Source organism: Melospiza melodia, chromosome 30, assembly GCF_035770615.1.
Source record: "Melospiza melodia melodia isolate bMelMel2 chromosome 30, bMelMel2.pri, whole genome shotgun sequence".
Lineage (NCBI taxonomy): Eukaryota > Metazoa > Chordata > Aves > Passeriformes > Passerellidae > Melospiza > Melospiza melodia.
Window position 1 is genome coordinate 4064008 of NC_086223.1, and position 20560 is coordinate 4084567.

General features: G+C 44.6%; 1 protein-coding gene across 1 annotated transcript in view; it reads left to right on the plus strand.

Moving 5' to 3' along the window:
* The first annotated feature begins 1288 nt into the window (after positions 1 to 1288).
* Positions 1289 to 20560, plus strand: part of WNT3 (Wnt family member 3) — a 29228-nt gene continuing 9956 nt past the window's right edge. Inside the window, exons 1-2 of the mRNA XM_063179064.1 lie at positions 1289 to 1368; positions 18856 to 19097. Coding sequence (XP_063035134.1) covers positions 1289 to 1368; positions 18856 to 19097 — 322 coding nt within the window. The remainder of the gene's footprint in view (positions 1369 to 18855; positions 19098 to 20560) is intronic.

Here is a 20560-nt window from a genome sequence, read left to right on the forward strand (position 1 = left end):
GCTCTCTACCCAATAACAAGGATTTTTTAAGTAAAATCTTTGTTGGGTCTATTTGCAAATCATGAAACTGATTTGTTGGTTTGTTTTTTTTTTTTTTTTTTAGGGTTACATGTGTGGGGTTTTGATAATATTTTCATCTTCCTGCATCCAGAGATGCACTTCACAAGCAATCCATCCATGGGACATGTCCCCATCTGCCTGCTCCCCTCTCACCATGACATGGCATTTTTTTCTCAATAGAAATCCAATCTGCCCCTGCTCCCCCCTCCATCCATCACCCCTACATGCTGAAAACCTGGGAATTGCAGGTTTTATTTCAACTTTATCACCAGTTTTACCCATGTTACCACAAGCAGAGGGGTTTTCTGCCCCTCTGTGCCCCCATCCCTGTCCATCTTGTTATGTTTGCCCAATTATCCCATTAAAAAAACTCCAAACAATATTTGAGATAGCAGCAATTTTAATTAAATAATTTAGAAAATATATATTGACAATATCATTTAATCTGTACCCTGCGGTTATCTTTTGCTTATGCACTATTATTGGAACCAAATTATCCCTTGTTTCTAATCAAATTATATTGTCAATGTATATTTTCTAAACTGTTCAATTAAAATTGCTGCTATCTCAAATACTGTTTGGTTTTTTACTATGGGATAATTGGGCAAACATAACAATCTGAAGAACAAGTTCTGTCTCACTCCCTGTGTGAGATTAAGCCACCCCTCACCACAGCCACCCTTCATCCTTACCTTGAATTCCTGGAATTCAGGGGCAGCACATCCTGGGCTCCAAGTGAAAAAATTGAAAAAAAAAAAAAATTGAAAAAAAAATTAAAAATTGAAAATCCTCGCCCCAAATCGCAGTGCCCCAGTGGAGTGTGGTGCACAGAGGGTTTGTCTGTGGCAGCCAGGCTCGGAACAAAGTTGTGGGGTGGAGGGGGAGGAGAGGGTGATTGACAGCCCTGGGCTGAGCCTCATCCCTCACCTTGGGCCATGCGGTCTGATTGGCCGCCTGCTGACATCCCCGAGCCCTGCACTTTTTAATAGAACGCTTTTGGATGATCTACGGGGGGAAAGGCTTGGAGAGGTGTGTTTCTGACAAGCCAGGAAAAGTCACCCGAGCCACCAGGGACTTGGCTTCACTCTTTTTTACCCCCCCCCCTTTTTTTTTTTTTTTTTTTTTTTTTTTTTTTCCTTGGGAGGAGGGGGGATTTCTTCATTTTGGCACTTCATGTTTTTCTGAAAACTTCGCGGCGATTTTTTCCCCCTTGCACCAGCCTGGACTGATGGATTACCACCTGCTTGGACTAATTCTGTCTTTTCTCTTCAATGGCACAAAGGTCTTAGCCGGTTACCCAATTTGGTGGTAAGATTCCTTCCTCCCCTCGCCCTTCCTCTCCCTATGATTGATTAATGAATTCATTAATTATTAGCCATGGGAGCTGTGTGTTCCCTTCCTTTTCACCCCTCGCCCTGCGGAGCTGCATGCTGGAGTCGAAGCGTAATTTCTTCAGATTTGACCTGTAATTAATGAAATCTGTGGAAAAGTTTGGGGGTTATTTTGAAAGGGCCATGCCTGGGTTTCCCTTTGCACAAATGGAGGCTTCCCTACCACTCTTTAATTTCTCCATTTTCGGCACTGTGGCGATGGGCTCTTGGTTCAGATGTGAAAGGATGCGGTTTTATTTCCTTGTGCAATGGGAATTTTGTCTTTCCCATCACTCTGCCACAGGGATTTTCTTCCTTTCCATGAAACTGCAATTAATCCTTTAAAAAAATTAATTTAATTCTATTTTCTGTTTGGTTGCTGCGTTTTTTTGGACTTCTTTCCCTTCTTTTGTTGTATTCTGTCATGTGAATTTAGTCCGGCGAATAACGCAAATGGCACCTGGGAAAACATTCATTAGGAAAATTGCTCAAAGGTGGATTTTGTTCATTTTAATTATGGAAATGTAGCTAATTTCCTTGCACCAACGAGAAAAATAGATTTTAAAAGAATTGGTTGTATCTTGTGATGAGGCTGGTAAGTAACCTGAGTTACTTATTTTAAAAATAAATCAAACTCTATATAAATGAATACAGTAACAAAATGCAATTGGAAGCCTTTTAGAACAAGCAATATTGAATTAAACATTCCAGGTCATTTAAATCCAGCAGCCAGCGAGTTGCATAACAGAATAATTCAGTTTATTTCTGTCTTTATGTAGGATTTCTTGCTGGAATATCTCTTGTTAAGTTTCTGTATGTGCCAGGTAGGGGCTGTGAGCCTGATGATCCGTAGGGAAAAGAGGGAGATGGTGGAATTTGGTGCTGCTGAGATTCTTGGGTTATTTTCGCCTTTCCAGAAAAGTCTCTCTTCTTTATTCCTGAATTAGATCCTTTCAGTGCCAACATGGAGATGGCAAGAAGTAGGTGGGAGTGAACTTGGGAATGGACTGCCATATCTGGGAATATTTAGAATTCAGGATGGGAAAATACGAATTTTTAAATTTTTTTTCAATAATCCATTTATTAGCGTGGACTTTGGGATGAGAATGTGCCTTTCCAGAGGAGAAAGACAGAGAGCACAATGAGAAGTCCCCGCTCAGGAAGCGTTTCAAAGCTCCGCAGGTTCATGAAATGGCTAAATCACAGCAGGTTTTCCTGGAGAATTAAATGATTTCCTCGCCCTGAGCGTGGCTGCCCAACTTCAGGCCCTCAGCCCTGGCCAGGGGAGGCTCCTGAAACACAGAGAGCAGCCCTTTGATTCCTTCCATCCCTTTTCTGCCCCACCTGGGCACCACTGGGCACAGGTCGGGATGCCAGGGCTGGCTCTGAGCTGCCTGGGGCAGGGACACCTCACCATGGCATCAGCTCATCCCACTGAGCTGCCTCAGGCTTTGAAATAAACCAGGATTTAATGCCCAAATCAAGGAGGGTTTCAAGTCTCAGAGCATTTCAAGTCTCTTTTCTTTTCTCCGTGAAAAGGTCTCGTTTTCCCCCCGTGAAACAAAAATATCCCCCCCCGGGAGCAAAATGTCTCCTGTGCCCGTTTCCAGGAGCAAATGCTGCTGCACACAGGTGTGTGCCCCTCCATCCCCTCCTCCCAAACCCCTCTGAGCTCACCCCAAAGGAACAATTACAGAGGATGTAGGGCACGGACAGCAGGGGCATGGCAAGCAGCATCCCTGGGAGAGGAGGGAGTGGAGCACACTCCGCACAGAATTTCCTCCACAGATCCAGGTTTTGTGTGTTTTTATGTATTTTTATAGATTCTGGCAGCACCAAAGTGACAGAGAGTCTCTAGGGATGTGAGGAGTGCCCCATGTAGGGTGAGGTTGTAGATGCTGTGGGGTTTTAGGGGTTTCTTGAAGGCTGAGGGAGCAGAAGGGCAGAAATACTTGGGCCACAGTTCAGGGAGAGACAATGCTCCCAAAGCACAGAAATTCAAGATCTGCTTTGGTACCATGGAAAGACTGCAATATCTGCTCTGTGGAAATGGGGTTTATGTGGTGGATTCTAGCATGGTGATATCTATGCTCTTAAAAAAACATCATTTTCCAATTGTCTTCCTGATCCTCTGCTCTTGAGGCCGGCACAGAGGAGGCTTTGGGGGATGAACCCAACTTGCAGGGTTCAGCACACCCCAAAACAGGGCAAGGAGAGCAAAGGTGGGGCTCAGCATCAGCGTGGTGCCCTGTGCTGGTGTCCCTGGGCTTCCTTACCCCCAGTTAAACCCATCTCTGCTAAACTCGAGACTTTCAGGGGGCATTTCATGTGGCAGAACCCCAGGCAGTGCCCTGTCCTGCTGGCACCACCTTCCTGCTGGATTTTCCTGCTGGATAGGGAATATTTTGGCAGCAACATCCAAACAGATCCTTTCTGCTGTGGGACAGAAAGGAGAACATTTATTTATTTATTCCTGTGGTGGGGAAAAAGTGTCTGTGTGTGCCCTAAGAGAAGGAGAATGATGAGAATGGGGTCTGATCACCTTATAAATGGGTTTGGAATAATCCAAACCCATATATATATATAATAAAAACGCATTTATATATAATATAATATAATATAATATAATATAATATAATATAATATAATATAATATAATATAATATAATATAATATAATATAATATAATATAATATAATATAATATAATATAATATAATATAATATAATATAATATAATATAATATAATATAATATAATATGTATAATACTATATATAATACTATATATATTATAATATAAATTATATTATATTATTATATATTATAGCATATAATATATATAAAACATATGCTATGTAATACATAATACAATTATATATAATTCTATAATTATCTATTAAATAATATATATATAATACAATAAATATATATAATAATGGCTGGAATAGTCCTGCTGCCCCACTGTGAGCCAGACAATGCCAGGAGCTGGCAGCAGTGGCAGTGCAAGGGATAAAGGCAAAGGGATGGAGCTGCTCAGGGTTTGTGGGATGTGTTTTACTGAGGGGCTGGGGAGGTCCTTGACATTGTCCAGAGAGAGGAGAGCCCAAGTGCAGCCCTGGAGCTCTTCAGGGAGGTCCTGCCCCAGCTCCCTGTGCTCCAAACCCAGAGTTTGGGCTCCAAACCCACTGGTGCAGCAGGATGGAGAAGCCAAGAGAGGATTTCAGCCCTGCTGGGATGTCGGGAACTCCCTGACATCGCCCTGTCCCCATCCAGGCAGCTCTGAGTGAGCTCCAGGGGTGGCTCAGGCTGTGGATGCAACCTCCAGTGAGGTATTTTGACACAGCTCCAACGCTTCTTCACATGCTGCCGTCCCATCAGAGCCCTGAGAGGGGAACAAACGGGGCACAGATGGGAAAAGGTCACTGAAATGCTGCCTGTGAGTGCTGACAGGAGGAGCTGGGGCCAACAAAGCTCCCTCAGAGACGTGTCCAACTCTTTTAGTGCTGCTGAAAAAGAAGGAGGAGATGGGGAGCTGTGGTGGGGCCATGCAGAGCAGGCTGCTGCTCCTCCTGGTGTGGGCATTGAGGGGCAACGCTGGGCCCACCTGGGGCTGAAAACAGCCCTGAGTACCTGGCTGGCCACGGGTGTTCAGGATCTCATGGCCCTGAAGGGTTTTGTGGCCTTCAAGGTTTTTTTCAGCGTTTTTCCCAGCCAGGTTTTAGCTGGTGGGTGGGATGGGCAATCCATGCCATGGAAAGCAGAGTTTTGGAGCTGGGATTGAGGTGGATCCCAAATCCTGACCAGCTCAGGAGCTTCTGTCTCTGAAGGGTTTTGTGGGCTTCAAAGTCTTCTTCAGTGTTTTTTCCGGCCAGGTTTAGGTGGTGGGAATCCATGCCATGAAAAGCTGAGTTTTAGAGCTGGGATTGAGGTGAATCCTGAGTCCTGACCAGCCCCAACCACTGCCAGAGCAGATCAGTGAATAAAACCAGCCCTGAGTACCTGGCTAGCCACAAGTGTTCAGCATCTCGTGGCTCTGAAGGGTTTTGTGGCCTTCAAGGTTTTTTTCAGCGTTTTTCCCAGCCAGGTTTAGCTGGTGGGAATCCCTGTTGGGTGGGATGGGCAATCCATGCCATGGAAAGCAGAGTTTTGGAGCTGGGATTGAGGTGGATCCCAAATCCTGAGCAGCAGGACATTGCCAGAGCAGATCTCCAAGGATGCACAGCCTCAGGAGCTGGCAGAGGGCTCCAGGTGACATCTCCTGCTGGTTTTGTCCCTGCCCAGTGCAGAATCCCAGCGTGGTTTGGGTTGGAGCTCGTTCTGTTCCACTCATTCCAGTGGAGTCCTGAGCCCAGCAACAGCTTCAAAATGAGCATAGCAGCACAGAGCAATGAGCAGTGTCACGCTGCTGGCCTTGAGGAGGTCTCAATCCCTCATAAATTAACCCCTTGTGTCTCCAGGACAAGGCCAGGGCGAGCCACGGGAAAAGGGTTCTGCCTCACTCAAGAGCCTTTCTGCCCTTAAAACACAAATCTCTGTCCTGTAAGTAAACTCAAAACTAAATTTAAGTGGCCAGAAAGAGCTCTGAAGAAGACACTTAATTGCAACCAGCTCCTTATTTGACTCCTTCACTAAAAGCAGTGTTTCCCACTTGCTAAAGGCACCCCAAGGATGAGCACTGGGAGTTCAGGGGGGATTTTTGACCACCTCACCCTCTCAGCTGGAGGTGCCGGGATAGAGGAGGCCACAAAATAGTGATTTCCCGTGTCCTGCACTGCCCCATCACCCTGCTGGGGTCAGGGAGGAGCTCACACCCTGGGACAGAGGCAGGGGATGCCCTGAGAAGGCTGAGCTGGAACAGACTGGACAGAGCTAAAGAATAAAGCTTTTATTGAGAGCTCTAGGTGTCAGAGGTACAGACCCAAATCTGACTCCACCATGGGTTTGGGATGAACATGTTTTTATATTTTATCATTATATAACTTACATATTAATTATTAAAATTACATTGTTCTATTGATATTACAATATCACAATACAATGTTTTATTACACTGTTCTATACATTGATTCCATCCAAGCATGGGTTTCTCATGATCCCCCTCAAGCCCCTAACACAGTTTCTCATGATTAAACAATAATTATATCTAATCACATCTAACAATTATATCATTTATCATATACTGACTACATAGGTGCAGTTTCACATGATCTAGCAAACACAAGATCATGTGAAAAATACATTTACACTTTTACATGCATTTTTTTACAAAAATACAAATACATTTCCCAGGGCCTACTGAGCCTTTCTTTCTTTCTAGCTGTCCAAATTTAGTGATTTTAAAATCTTTTACTATCAACTCCATCCCCAGGGCACATTTAATGGGGGCTGTGCCATTTGTGCCTTCACTAGGATCCCCAGAATCTCCAACCCAGGTGCAGCCCAAGGCTCCAGTGGAGCCCCAGGACAAACCTGGAGGTCCCCCCTGTGTCACCAGGGATGTCACAAACTCCAGGTCAGGAGGCTAAAAGCAACAACTTTATTGCAACTTCTTCTTTTATATTCTGATCTGATACAGAAAGACCTGACTGGTCTTGTAATCAACACATTTCACATTTCATTCTCTAGCTGACACTCAGGGGGTATTTGATTTCTCCTGTGTCACTGTCACATTTTCTTAAAAATCCCTTTGCCAGGATTTCTTCTCCTGGGAAGCTGAGAAGCCTCAGAGAAAAATGAAAACAATATTATCTCATTTGTTTCTCCTGTGTTTTGCTGATTTGGAATGTGGCTGGAGATTGTTTATCCAACAGGTGAATTGTTTTTACTTAATGACCAATCACAGCCAGCTGTGTCAGACTCTGAGGAGTCAGTTACCAGTTTTTAATTATTGTATTGTTAGGCCTTCTGCAAGATCCTTTCTCTATTTTTTATTATAGTTTCAATAATATAATATAATATAATATAATATAATATAATATAATATAATATAATATAATATAATATAATATAATATAATATAATATAATATAATATAATATAATATAATATAATATAATATAATATAATATAATATAATATAATATAATATAATATAATATAATTCTGGTTTCAATATTAATTTTAAAATATTAATATTTAATATTAATTCCTGGGAATTAATATTATTCCAGTTTTTTTTAATATTAATTCCAGCTTTTCCTGAGATAAGCTTTCCCTTGGGACAGAGGGATTTTGAGATCCCCCAGCTCTCCCACTTCATGAGCCTTCTCTTTATGGGACCATACCCAGGTCTCCTCAGAAATCCCTAATTAACCCCAAACCAGGTGTTTGTTTGCACACCACGGGGTTCTTTACAAACCCTGCTCATTGCCTTGGCTGGGATCTTTTTTACAGGGGAGTGTTTCATTTTTTAGTGGCAGTTTTGTAATTTTTAAAAATGTTTTTTATATTAAATGAGATTTATTTTTTGATTCTGTGAAATATATATGTTAAGAATTATTATTAAAATTATATTTTATATACAATTTTTATGTAGAATAGTAAAATGCCACCCCTGGAACATGAAAGAACCACACTCTGAAAAACAAATTTGCCCTGATAAAGGAGCCAAAATCTCTTAATTCCATTTCTGAAGATGAGTTTCCTGATTTGCTAATTTGCTAATTTGTCTTGTTCACAATTCACTGAACCTGTCTGCTTTTAATTAATCTTACAAATCTAATCAAGTCTAACTGGCACCTTTCCCAGTGCTCATAATTTTAAATGAGAAACTTTCCCTGCTGCTCTCCAGCCTCACCCTGGCTCAGGCTCCAGATCTTCTGCCCCCTTTTCAACAAAAGGATGATAAAACCTTCAAGGTTTTTTATTCTGATCCCATTTTTATGTCACAAAGTCACCCAAATTTCCTGCAGTTATTTTCTAGAGATTATGGAGGTTTATATCTAAGAAATTTGCAGTGAATGTCACAGGAGTTTCTTGCAGCCAGAGGCACATTTAAAAGGAATGTTTTACCTGCAGAGATCTCTTAGATGTTTTTGGGGAGGATTTCTTGTTTGTTTATTTGTTTAATTGTTGCAAAATATTTCAATTGTGGTTTTAAATTCTGATTATTGCTGAAGCCTGATTAGGTTTGGTAACAACCCACTCCCCTTTAATAAACTTCAAAAAAACAACTTTAAAACTAAAAATTAAACTTAAAATTAAACTAAAAATTAAACTTTAAAACTTTAAAATGCTTTCAATGACATTCACCTGTTGTTTGTCTGACAGGGAGTTGATGCAGAACACCAAGCCATGGCTGTCTCTATATTTTTCATTTTCCTTTGAGTTTGCTCATTTTTACCCCTAAAAATCTAAAAATAACCTCTTCAGATACCAAATCCTCATCTGTGGGTTTGGTGGGGCACAGGCTGCTGCTGCTGTTGGTGAAGTGAGGATGTAAAAAGAGCGTAAAAGAGTGGATATAAAAGAAATTCTTTGCCTCCAGCAGTGGTGCAATGCTCAGGAGCACAGTTTTGAAGGAGAAAACCCAAAAGGAGACCCTTCCCTCGTGTGCTGGGGCTGGGGCTGTGATTTTCACATCCTTTTGGGAACAGTGATACCTTTGTGACAATTGGGAAGAGCCAGACACGAGGGGGACAGCACCACCATGGACATGCCCAGAGGCTTTGGAGGTTGCCAAAATCAACCTTTGGTGCCCAGAGGACACAGATGAGCTGCTCAGAAGTGCTGTGAGCCCGTGGAGTGGAGATGTTTCCTCCCATCACAGCCCTGCTCTGCAGGAGCTGCCTCTGTCCAGCCCAGTCCAGTAATCCTGGTTTTAATTTTAGTCCTAACACTATCCATGGTCCTTGTGTGTTGGATTTGTGTGGTGCCCTCATGGCAGGAAGGGATGATGAATGTGACTCCATGTTCTCAGAAGGCTAATTTATTATTTTATGATACTATATTATATTAAAGAATGCTATACTAAACTGTACTAAAGAATATCTAAAAAGATAATAATGAAAATTTGTGACTTTTTCCAGAGTCTTAACACAGTTTGGCCCTGATTGGCCAAAGAGTCAAAACAACTCACAGCAGAATCCAATGAAACAATCACCTGTGGGTAAACAATCTCCAAACACATTCCACATGAGCACAACACAGGAGAAGCAAATGGGACAATTATTGTTTTCATTTTTCTCTGAGGTTTCTCAGCTTCCCAGGAGCAGAATCCTGGGCGAAGGGATTTTTTCAGAGAATGTGAATGCCACACTGTCCTGCCCCTGCAGGAGCCTCATGTCCTTTGCTGGCACCTCATCCTTCCCCCTGCCTGTTTGTCCCTCGTTCTGACAGAGAATTCCCTCTGCCCCCTCCTGGCGTGGAGGAATTAGTCCTGGATTAGGTCATTTCTTGTGGGGAAAAACCAAATTGAATCTTGTAGAAACTAGATCTAGAATTAGTCCTAAATTAGATGGTTTCTTGAGGTGAAAAACCAAATTCAATCTTGTCCTAGATTTGAATCTTGATATGGAATTAGTCCTGGATTAGGTGGTTTCTTATGGGGAAAAAATAGAGTCTTGTGGAAACCAGATCTAGAATTAGTCCTGAATCAGGTGGTTTCTTATGGTGAAAAACCAAATTGAATCTTGTAGAAATCTAGAACCAGTCCTGGTGGTTTCTTGTGGTGAAAAATGAGGTGCGTTACTACTGGGTCCTGTTATTCTCTTTCCATGGTGAGCAAAGCATTTGGAGTGGAAGGTTCTGGAAAGGTGTGAGGCACAAACTGCCAGGAATATTGCAGGAAAGATGGAACCATGTGCCACCCTGGCATGGAGGGGACAGAGGGGACAGAGAGGGCAGTGGTCAGTGGGGACAGAGATGGATGGCATGGGATGGGATGGGATGGGATGGGATGGGATGGGATGGGATGGGATGGGATGGGATGGGATGGGATGGGATGGGATGGGATGGGAATGGGGCTGGGATTGGAGTATGGGATTGGGGATGAGAATGGAGATAGGGATGGGGATGAGATGGGGATGGAGCTGGTGCTGGGAATGGGGATGGGACTGGAGCCGCTTCTCTGCAGGAACGTGAATGAAATTGCTGCCAAGGGACTGGGAGTGCCCAGGAGCGGGTCCTGCATTGTTCTCCCCCCTCCAGATAGAAATGTTCTGTTCAGCAGTGCCTGCTGAAAGCAGCGCCACTCCTGCCTGGAAAACACAATCCACTGATTTGCCATGGCTGAGGATCTATTCTGCAGAGACCGTGATAATATTATTCCACCCGGAATTTACATAAATGCATACGATTTGCATATGCAAATGCAGGCTTCCAGGCTGTGACCACAGTAAACACTGTGAGATTTTCAGTGCTGTAAAAGCTTTCCTCCAAAGAGAGATGCTGGGGTTTGTTTGGGTCCTGGCAGGGCTGTGATCCTGCTGTCCCCTCGCTGCCACTGCCAGCCATTCCTCTCCTGCCTCCTTCCCAAAGCTGGCACTGGGGAGGGAAATGTGTCCTGCAGGGACAGGGGACAGGACACTGGGACCAGAATGAGCATCAGAAACCCAGGGAAGGAAGGAGCAGCTCTCCACTGAGGCCAGTGAGGGTGCTGGTCATCTCCCACTGGTCAGCCAAGCCCTCCAGCCATGCCTCCAGTTTGGGGAGTCCCTTTGGAGAGGCAAACTCCACTTTGGGGAGGCAAACTCCAGTTTGAGGAGACAAATTCCATTTTGGGGTGCCCCTTTGTGGTGGTGGGTGGCCTCAAGAAGTGTTTGGTGCCAACTGTGCTGAAATCACCCAGGGTGAGTCACAGTTTGGCACCGGGAAGCGGCTTCCCAACACCCAAACATGATGGAAAACACCCCGTGGGTGGGAATTGCCACATCCACTCAGCTGTGGCACAGCTGGGGGGGGATCTAAGGGGGATCCCTGGGCTGCCCCTCTTTGGGGAGTCCTTCCCTGAGCCCTGAGACCAGGACTGAAATGCCTAGGCTGGTTCTGCTCCCATGAACAGCCTGGGGTTAAATGGGAAGGAGGAGCCTGGCAGGGAGGGGAGAGAGGGGACAGAGGGGACAGTGGTCACTGGGGACAGTGGTCAGCTGGGCTGCCCATCCTGGGCACTGTGGCTAAGACTGAGACATGGATTCTGTCTGAGCTGCAGGAACTGGACCTCAAAGTGTCTTGTGTCAGATCCAGAACGGAAAAACCAAACTGAATTTTGTAGAAACTAGATCTAGAACTAGTCCTGGATCAGGTGGTTTCTTGTGGGGAAAAACCAAATTGAATCTTGTGGAAACTGGGTCTAGAACCAGTCCTGGTGGTTTCTTGTGGTAAAAATTGAGGCTGCTTTACTACTGTGTTATTCTTCTTCCATGGAGAGCAAAGCACTTGGAGTGGAAGGTTCTGGGCTCTGGGAAGGCGTGAGGCATAAACTGCCATGGGTATTGCAGGAAAGATGGAACCATGTGCCACACTGGCTCTGCTCCAAAACTCAGTGTAGGTGCTGCTGCCTCCTTCCCAGGAACCTCAAGGCAAGGGTAAAATTTGGCTTAGCTCAGTTCAGGTCCCACCAGGGATTGGATGTGGGGTTGATGCCTCAGGTTTGAGCTTTTCTGTTTTTCAGGTTCTGTGCTGCTTTAGTGTGTAGGTCTGGGTTCACATTATGGGATGGTGATCTCTGTTCACAGAGCAGGGAGACAAAACAATTCCTGCTCCAGCTGGGGACCAAGGAAAAATTATCCAAATCTCAGGCCCAAGAGCACAAACACCGTGGGCTGGAGAGAGAAAAACAAGGATGGGGCTGCATGGGCTGGAGCTGGAATTGGACAATTAGCAAATTGCTAATTTGGACAATTAGCAACGTGCAAATGGAGGAGAACTTATGAAAGCGAGAGACCCCTTGACCAGTGGGGCATTTTGTGACCATTTTTGGTTCATCTTGGGTGTAGCCCTGGCTGGGCCCTTGTGCTGCCCAAGGTGGATCCACTGAGTCCTTTTAATAAATCCCTGCTTTATTCTTTAGCTCTGTCCAGCCTCTGTTCTAGCTCAGCCTGCAGAAGGCATCAGTCAGGGCTAGAGCAAAACCCACAGGCTGGGAGAATTAGGGCTGTTTAGCCTGGTGAAGAGAAAGTTGCATGGAGGCATAACAAGTTTTTCCCTAGAAAAGCACAAAACGAAGAAGAGAAAAGTAGTTCTTATCTCTACTTGCTACTCCTGTTATTTTTACGCGTGTGAAATGCGTTAAGGAAATTATTTACCTAAAATAATTTAGTTAATTGAACAGCAGTAAAAGTTATTTTATTGCCTTAACGAATTAAATAAAAGTTATATCCTAAATTAAACAATCACAAATTTTTCTTTCATATATAGTATAATATGATGTGATAATAAGATTGATATGATATGATATAATATGATATGATATGATATGATATGATATGATATGATATGATATGATATGATAGTATGTGGTAATAATATAATATAATATAATATAATATAATATAATATAATATAATATAATATAATATAATATAATATAATATAATATAATATAATATAATGTAATGTAATGTAATGTAATGTAATGTAATGTAATGTAATGTAATGTAATGTAATATAATATAATATAATATAATATAATATAATATAATATAATATAATATAATATATCTCTTTATTATAATTATAATATATCTCTTTATCATAATTATAATATATCTCTTTAACATAACTATAATAAATATAAATATAAATATAACATAATATAATTTTAATTAAAAAATTATTCAGCCTTTTAAATCAATTACCAATCATTCCCTACATCAAATACTCCCTAAATACAGTAGGGAACCTCTGTCCTTCCTCCACCACCACCAGGGAGCCTGAGATCCCTGTGTGCCTCGCAGTTATCACAGTTATTATTTGAAATTTGAGTTGCCTTGGACTCATGGTGTGCACAACTCCTGTGCCCTGGCCATGCCCTGCAGAGCTCAGGTGTTTTACCAAAGGCTGCTGGAGGACTTTAACTTCTGTCAGAGAATATTATGTATTCAGGAATATTGATAATATTGATCCCCACACACACAACAGCCCCTGTGCCGTCCTCCTCTGCTAGCACAGGCTGGATTTGGGGATACTCAGTGTAAGAAAACCTGCAACAAGTGTTGGGCACTGGTATTTATTTTGAGATTTGTGCCTTTGCACCCCCCGGTCTGAATCCCCTCTCAGCATCCATTGTCCTGCCCTCTCCTGCTGGACACAAAGTCTTAATCTTCCCCTTCTCCCCACTGTAACTAAACAATCTCTCAGAAGTCTTTCCAATAGACTGATCAAACTGTCAGCATAAGCCACTGCCTCAGCTCGCTGCTGTTGCTCCTTTGTCCCCTGCCCGTGTTTAACATCCCATTTACAACAGGGAGGAGGCTTAAAACCACCCCAGCTCCTATAACAGAGCCTGGGTGAGAGCTTAAACCACCCCAGCTTCTATAACAGTGTCTGGTGAGAGCTTAAACCACCCCAGCCCTGAAGCAGAGCCTGGGTGAGACAGCACAGCCCCAGCCACAGCTCCACAGAGCAAACAGAAGGACAGAACCACCCCGGACATGTCCAGGAGGAAAATCCAGAGCTGAGGAATCCAATTCCATCAACACCACCCTGTCCTCCTGCCCCTGGATGTCTCTGCTGGGTGTCAGGGGGTGGCTGCACTCCCCTGGAGATGCCACTGAGGCCGTGCCACATCCTGACTGCTCCCAGAGGTGACATTTGTGGCTCTCACCCTCAGACACCTCACCAGGCTCCTCTGGCAGCATCTCCTGGGCTTTGCTCAGTGCCAGGGGGTCACGATGGCTTTTTCTGGCTGGCAGCTCAACTTGGAGCTGGTCACTCCTTCCCCAGCTCATCCTGCCCAGTGCTGGGGGAGAAGAGAGGTCCCTGCTTTCCCCAGGAGAGCATTCCTGATCCTCTGGCATCCCCCATTCCTCTTGTCCTTTCAACAGGTATTTCTGAGCCCTCCATGTCCCAAACGCAATTCCAGTTCCAAGAGATGGACTCTGCAGCTCAGGGGTCCTCTGGGGGTTGGTTTGACATCTCTTCAGCTAAACTCAGCTGGTTTCCACCCATTGGGCTTTGATGCATCAAGGTCAGGGTAACAATTCCCCCTCTCAGAAGGGCTCAGACCTGCAGCTCCATCTCTGCTCCCTTTGAGGACACTGAGTGTGAGAGAATCTGCAACAAATGTCTTGGTTTGAAATCCAGGTGTCTGCTGAGAAAGGCAGGAGCCTCCCCTGAAATGGAAAATGTAAATGCCTCTCTCTGAATTATTATAATTTTTAAATTAAGGGGCTCTCAGGCAAAGGTATGGGAGTAAGAATAACAGGTCTTTATTAGGAAAATAAAAAATACAAATGCAATAGGACCAAAAAAAAACCCAAAAAAGACACACAGTCAGAGCAGGAGCTGACTCCCTGTGTGTCAGGGTGGTGTCCCAGCCCCATCCCATGGGGGCTCAGCCCTCCTGCAGTGCCAGCTGTGGCTCTGCTGCAGCAGGGATCCTGCACAAGGGGGGAGTTTTCCTCTGCAGCTCCAGGGCTGCTGGAGATGGGCCTGGGCTCCCTCTGGCAATGCAGGGCAGCAGAAAGCTGCTCCTCTGGGAATGCAGTGGGCAAAAGCTGCTGGGGTGTCCCAAACCTCAGATTGTATCCAGGTAGGAATGCTTGAAACCTCAGATTGTATCCAGGTAGGAATGTTCCAAACCTCAGATTGTATCCAGGTAGGAATGCTTGAAACCTCAGATTGTATCCAGGTAGGAATGTTTCAAACCTCAGATTGTATCCAGGTAGGAATGCTTGAAACCTCAGATTGTATCCAGGTAGGAATGTTTGAAACCTCAGATTGTATCCAGGTAGGAATGCTTGGCTCCTCCCCTGGGCGGAGCATCTCCCCATGGGATGATGGAATTTGATCAGCCATGCAGGGACACTCACTGGCCATGGACAGAAGATAATTAATAATTAATGGCCCATGAACAGAAGAGATCTCCTGGAGGGAGGATGGGTTGTGGAAGAGATAAAGAAAACTGAATTAAACATTCAAACCCCACATCCCATTCCTGCCCTTACCCTGGCTGGGCCATCAGTCTCTAATGTCCTTTTTAAAAATGAATTTTTACTCTGTTTTGCTGACCCCTGAGGAGTGCAGAGCTGGGTGGGGAGTCTGTGGTGACACAGGTGTCACTTCTTTGTAAAAGTTCCAACCTCCAGACACGCTCAGAGGGGGATTCCTGAGTGAAAAGCTGCTTTCCAGTCCCTCTCCTCATTGGAATTCTGTCAGGTTTGGTCTGTTCCCCAGTCAGTCAAGACCTGACATTTCCCCTCTCAGATGTGAACACCCATTGCATGCTTTGACTTGCAAAACTTTCCCTGCTGCTGTTCTTGATCTTCAGGCAATCCCAAGAATTTGTGTGTTCCCCTGCCCACGAAGGGCTGCAGTCAGCACAGCACCAGAATTAAAATAGGAGTTACAGAATTAAAATAGAATATTACAGCAGGTGTGATGTTGAGTTTGCTGGGGTCCCCAGGACAAGGCGAGATTTCTCTCTCAGCAATGTCTGTCCTGTTCCACGGCATTTCCAAGTCAGCATTTCTTATGTCCAGGTTTGCACACTGTGTGAGCCTTCTGCCAGGCTTGGATAATTCCCTACAAATCCGTATCCCACGCCCCTGGGCATGGTTGGAGCAGGGTTGGGGTGATTAGCGGCACCAGGACAGGGCATGGCCAGGCATGGGGGTGTTCCCCAGCCCTGCCACTGTCCCCTATTGATGTAGGGTGACCCTAATGTAGGGAATAATGTGCTCTGACTCCATGATTGAGAAGGTTGAACAATTGCTTTATTAAGCTATAGTGTATTGCACTAATACTATACTAAATTACATACTAAAGAGATGCTATACTAAAGAATACTAAATACTAAATTACATACTAAAGAAAATATTATACTAAAGAATACTAAAGAATGCTGTCTGAGACAGTCAGGACACAGTTTTTTGACTCAGTTAACTAAGGAATCAAAACAACTTTCACTAGTGTCTAATCAACAAATCACTTTAGGTAAACAATCCCCATAACATATTCCACATTTGCCAAATAACAGGAGCAGTAAATAGAAATAAGAATTGCATTCTCTTTTTCTGTGAGCTTCTCTGTAAGAGCTGAAATGAGGGATGCAGGACTCCAGGTGGCTCTTCAAAATGCAGTTTATTCCATCCAAGAGGTTCCAGCAGTCCAGGGTTGTGGGTGACAGAGCTGTGCCTACAGCTGTCAGCTCCAGAGACCCTTAGTTTAGGTCACAATGCATTCTATACTTTTCTTTTGGTTACAATGCATTCTATACTTTTCTTTGCTGAACATCTTCATACAGTAGAACCAATCTACACTTTAACTTTTATCTCTAGCCCATCATAACTACTGTAATTACCATATTCATGTTACTGTTCTCCAATCCCTGAAAGTCAGTACATTACAGTTTAAGCCAGAAGTTGTTTTCTTGCAGTGGAAAATTCTGAGACCTTTTTACTACTTACAACTTGGTTTTTTTGCCTGTGCTATCTTTGTGCTTGGTAAAAACATCTTCTTGTTTGAGGTGGGTTTATCCTTTGCTCTAATTCATAAAAACCCCTTCTAACTAACATACTGTTAGGAAAATTAATCTACAAATACCAGAGGTTTATGTCCAAAAAGGAGACAGAGGAGTCCTTTGACTTTATTCCAGTAAAGGGAGAGGCCATGGGGCATTTTCCTGGTATCTCTCAAATTTTTGGAGGATGCAGCTTCCTTTTGATCCCAATTTCCCACATTTCCCTCTCTCTTCCCCAATGGCTGAGGTACTTGAGAGGTAAAAAATTCCCAAAGCACCTGATACCAAAGATTTCCCTCAAATATATAACCCTCCCTTTAAATTTTTAATTCTTATGGAATTTAGGGTTTTTTCTTCCCCATTATTTCTTCCATCTTTCAATGTCTAATTTCATTTATCAGCAAACCTAAAGTTTATTTGTAAAACCAAATATCTTTTTCCATTCATCAATCAGTGGAACCCTTCCCATTGTTTCTTCTATCCCCCAGTGCTAGTTTTATCTACGAGCAGACCCACAGCTTGTTTGTAAAGATAAATCTGCTATTCCTCTCAATACCCTTTGCCTCCTTGGTTAGGGCTCTGTCACAGACACATTTTATGAAAAATCCTTTCTTTAGGGTTTTTCCTTCTGAGAAGCTGGGAGGCCTCAGGAACAAAATGTAAGCAATGGTTATCTGCTGCTGTGGGATGCAACAGGTGCATCTGGGATTGGTCTCATGTGGTTGTTTCTAATTAATGGACAATCACAGTCAGCTGGCTCGGACTCTCTGTCCGAGACACAAACTTTTGTTATTAATTCCTTCTTTTTCTATTCTTAGCTAGCCTTCTGATGAAAACTTTTATTCTATTCTTTTAGTATAGTTTTAATATAATATATATCATAAAATAATAAATCAAGCCTTCTGAAACATGGAGTCAGATCCTCATCTCTTCCCTCATCCTAAGACCCCTGTGAACACCATCACAGGCCTCAGCAATTCTTTTCTTCTATATCAAAACTTGCTTTCATTTCTATCCCTTCTTCAGATTTTACATTCCAAAATCTTTCTGCCAAGCACACACATATCTGTGAGACCTTTTTGTCAGACCTTCATCCTTCCCAACTATAGGAGCGTCGGGGGTAGGACGGTGGGGATGGATGGAGACAAGAGGTCTCTGCAGCCAGGTTGTGGAATTTGGGGTTTATTTTAAAGGGTCAAGTGCAGGGCCCTGCTGGGAGCTGCCAAACACAGCTCAGAGCAGGCTGAGAGGAGAGAGGAGGAGAGAGGATGAGAGGGTGAGAGAGCAAAAGGTTGAGAGAGCAAGGTTCCCGTTCCAATACCATAAATCTTCTTCTGTGTTGAATATTCTAATTCTCACTCACCAATCTAGTACAAGATACAAATCCTATAGCATTTACATACAGCCTGTAAGAATCACTACATTACCATACTGTGCTACATTTTAAACCCCAAAAACTCCATTTTGGGCCCCTTCTGCCAAGCTGTAGGGTCTGCTCTGACCCTTGGGCCTGTCTGCAAGCAGAGGGTGTTGTTCCATCAAAAGGGGATTACCTTCAGCTGGCCACACCATTGTTTTCCAGTTGTTCAGTAACTGAGGGATCTCAAAGCTTGCTTTCATTTCAATCCCAATTATAGTTTCCATGTTCTCAAAATCTTTTGCCAGACAATCATATTGATAAGGCTTTCCTGTTTCATCTTCCCCAACACCCAACACTTCCTACTGCTTTCCCCTAAGAGAAGCCCTTAGGACCTGGTGCCTGCTGCTCTTAGTGACGAGAGCTGTCCCTGTCCATGTCCCTGCAGGTCCCTGGCCCTGGGCCAGCAGTACAGCTCCCTGGGCTCCCAGCCCATCCTCTGTGGCTCCATCCCCGGCCTGGTGCCCAAGCAGCTCCGCTTCTGCCGCAACTACATCGAGATCATGCCCAGCGTGGCCGAGGGGGTGAAGCTGGGCATCCAGGAGTGCCAGCACCAGTTCCGGGGCCGCCGCTGGAACTGCACCACCATCGATGACAGCCTGGCCATCTTCGGGCCTGTCCTGGACAAAGGTAACCCTGAGGGGGCAGCTGGGCTGGGGGTAGGGCTGGGACAGCTTCCCTGGGCTTTGGGGTGCACCAGGATTGAGCACTGAGCTGCCCTGGGCTTTGGGGTGCACCAGGATTGAGCACTGAGCTGCCCTGGGCTTTGGGGTGCACCAGGATTGAGCACTGAGCTGCCCTGGGCTTTGGGGTGCACCAGGATTGAGCACTGAGCTGCCCTGGGCTTTGGGGTGTACCAGGATTGGGTATTGAGCTCCCCACAGCTCCTCTGGGCTTTGGGGTGCACCAGGATTGTGGATTGAATTCCCCACAGCTTCTCTGGGCTTTGGGATGCACCAGGATTGGGCATTGAGCTTCTTTGGGCTTTGGGGTCCACCAGAATTGTGTACTGAGCTCCCCTGGGCTTTGGGGTTCATCAGGGATGTGTACTGAGCTCCCCACAGCTCTTCTGGGCTTTGGGATGCACCAGGTGTGTGTACTGAGCTCCCCTGGGCTTTGGGATTCACCAGGATTGTGCATTGAGCTCCTCAGGGTGTTGGGGTACACCAGGATTGTGCACTGAGCTCCTCAGGGTGTTGGGGTACACCAGGATTGTGCACTGAGCTCCCCACAGTTCCTCTGAGCTTTGGGGTACACCAGGATTGTGTACTGAGCTGCCCCGGGCTTTGGGTACACAAGATTGTGATTTGAGCTCCCCTGGGCTTTGGGGTACACCAGGATTGTAGATTGAGCTCCCCTGGGCTTTACACTGGAAAAAGTGAGAAAGGGCCCCAAAACAGGCTGGAAGGAGAGGCTGGAGGAACAAATCATAGAATCACAAAATTCTCTGAGTTTGAAGGGAACATCCAGCCCAGCTCCTGCCCTGCCCAGACACCCCAACAATCCCACCCTGGGCATCCCTGGGAGTGGTGTCCAAACCCTCCTGGAGCTCTGAAATTCCCTGGGCAGTGCCAGCACCCTCTGGGGGCAGAACCTTTCCCTGAGCTCCATCCTGACCCTCCCCAGCACAGCCCCATGATAATCTCAGATGCCCCAGAGCGCAGATGAAAAAGGCATCCCCACAAAACTGAACCAAGTGGTGAATTAAAAGCTCGCAGTGGATAAAAATCTCCATTTTGTCCCGTGGATTCTGTTCATTCTGTGCCACATTCAGCACAAGGGACATCCACAGGTGATATCTTGTTTTCACAGCTTCATAAACACAACAAAAATAATTCCCCCTCCTCTTCCTGGGTGTTGACACCACTGGGTCCCTGCAATAATTTCTTTACTGCACAGAAATTATTGTTTGCAGTGATGCTTTAGAAATGGGAATTTTATGGTACAGACTTCAAGGAACTGGAGAAATTGGGCTGAGAGCAGAACTTTGAACTCTTTCCCATCAGTCCCCTGCAGAATTCAGGAGTTCTGGTGAATCTTTCCTTCAAAGCTCCAAAATTCTGCAAAGAAACAGTTCATAAAATCCTTTTCTT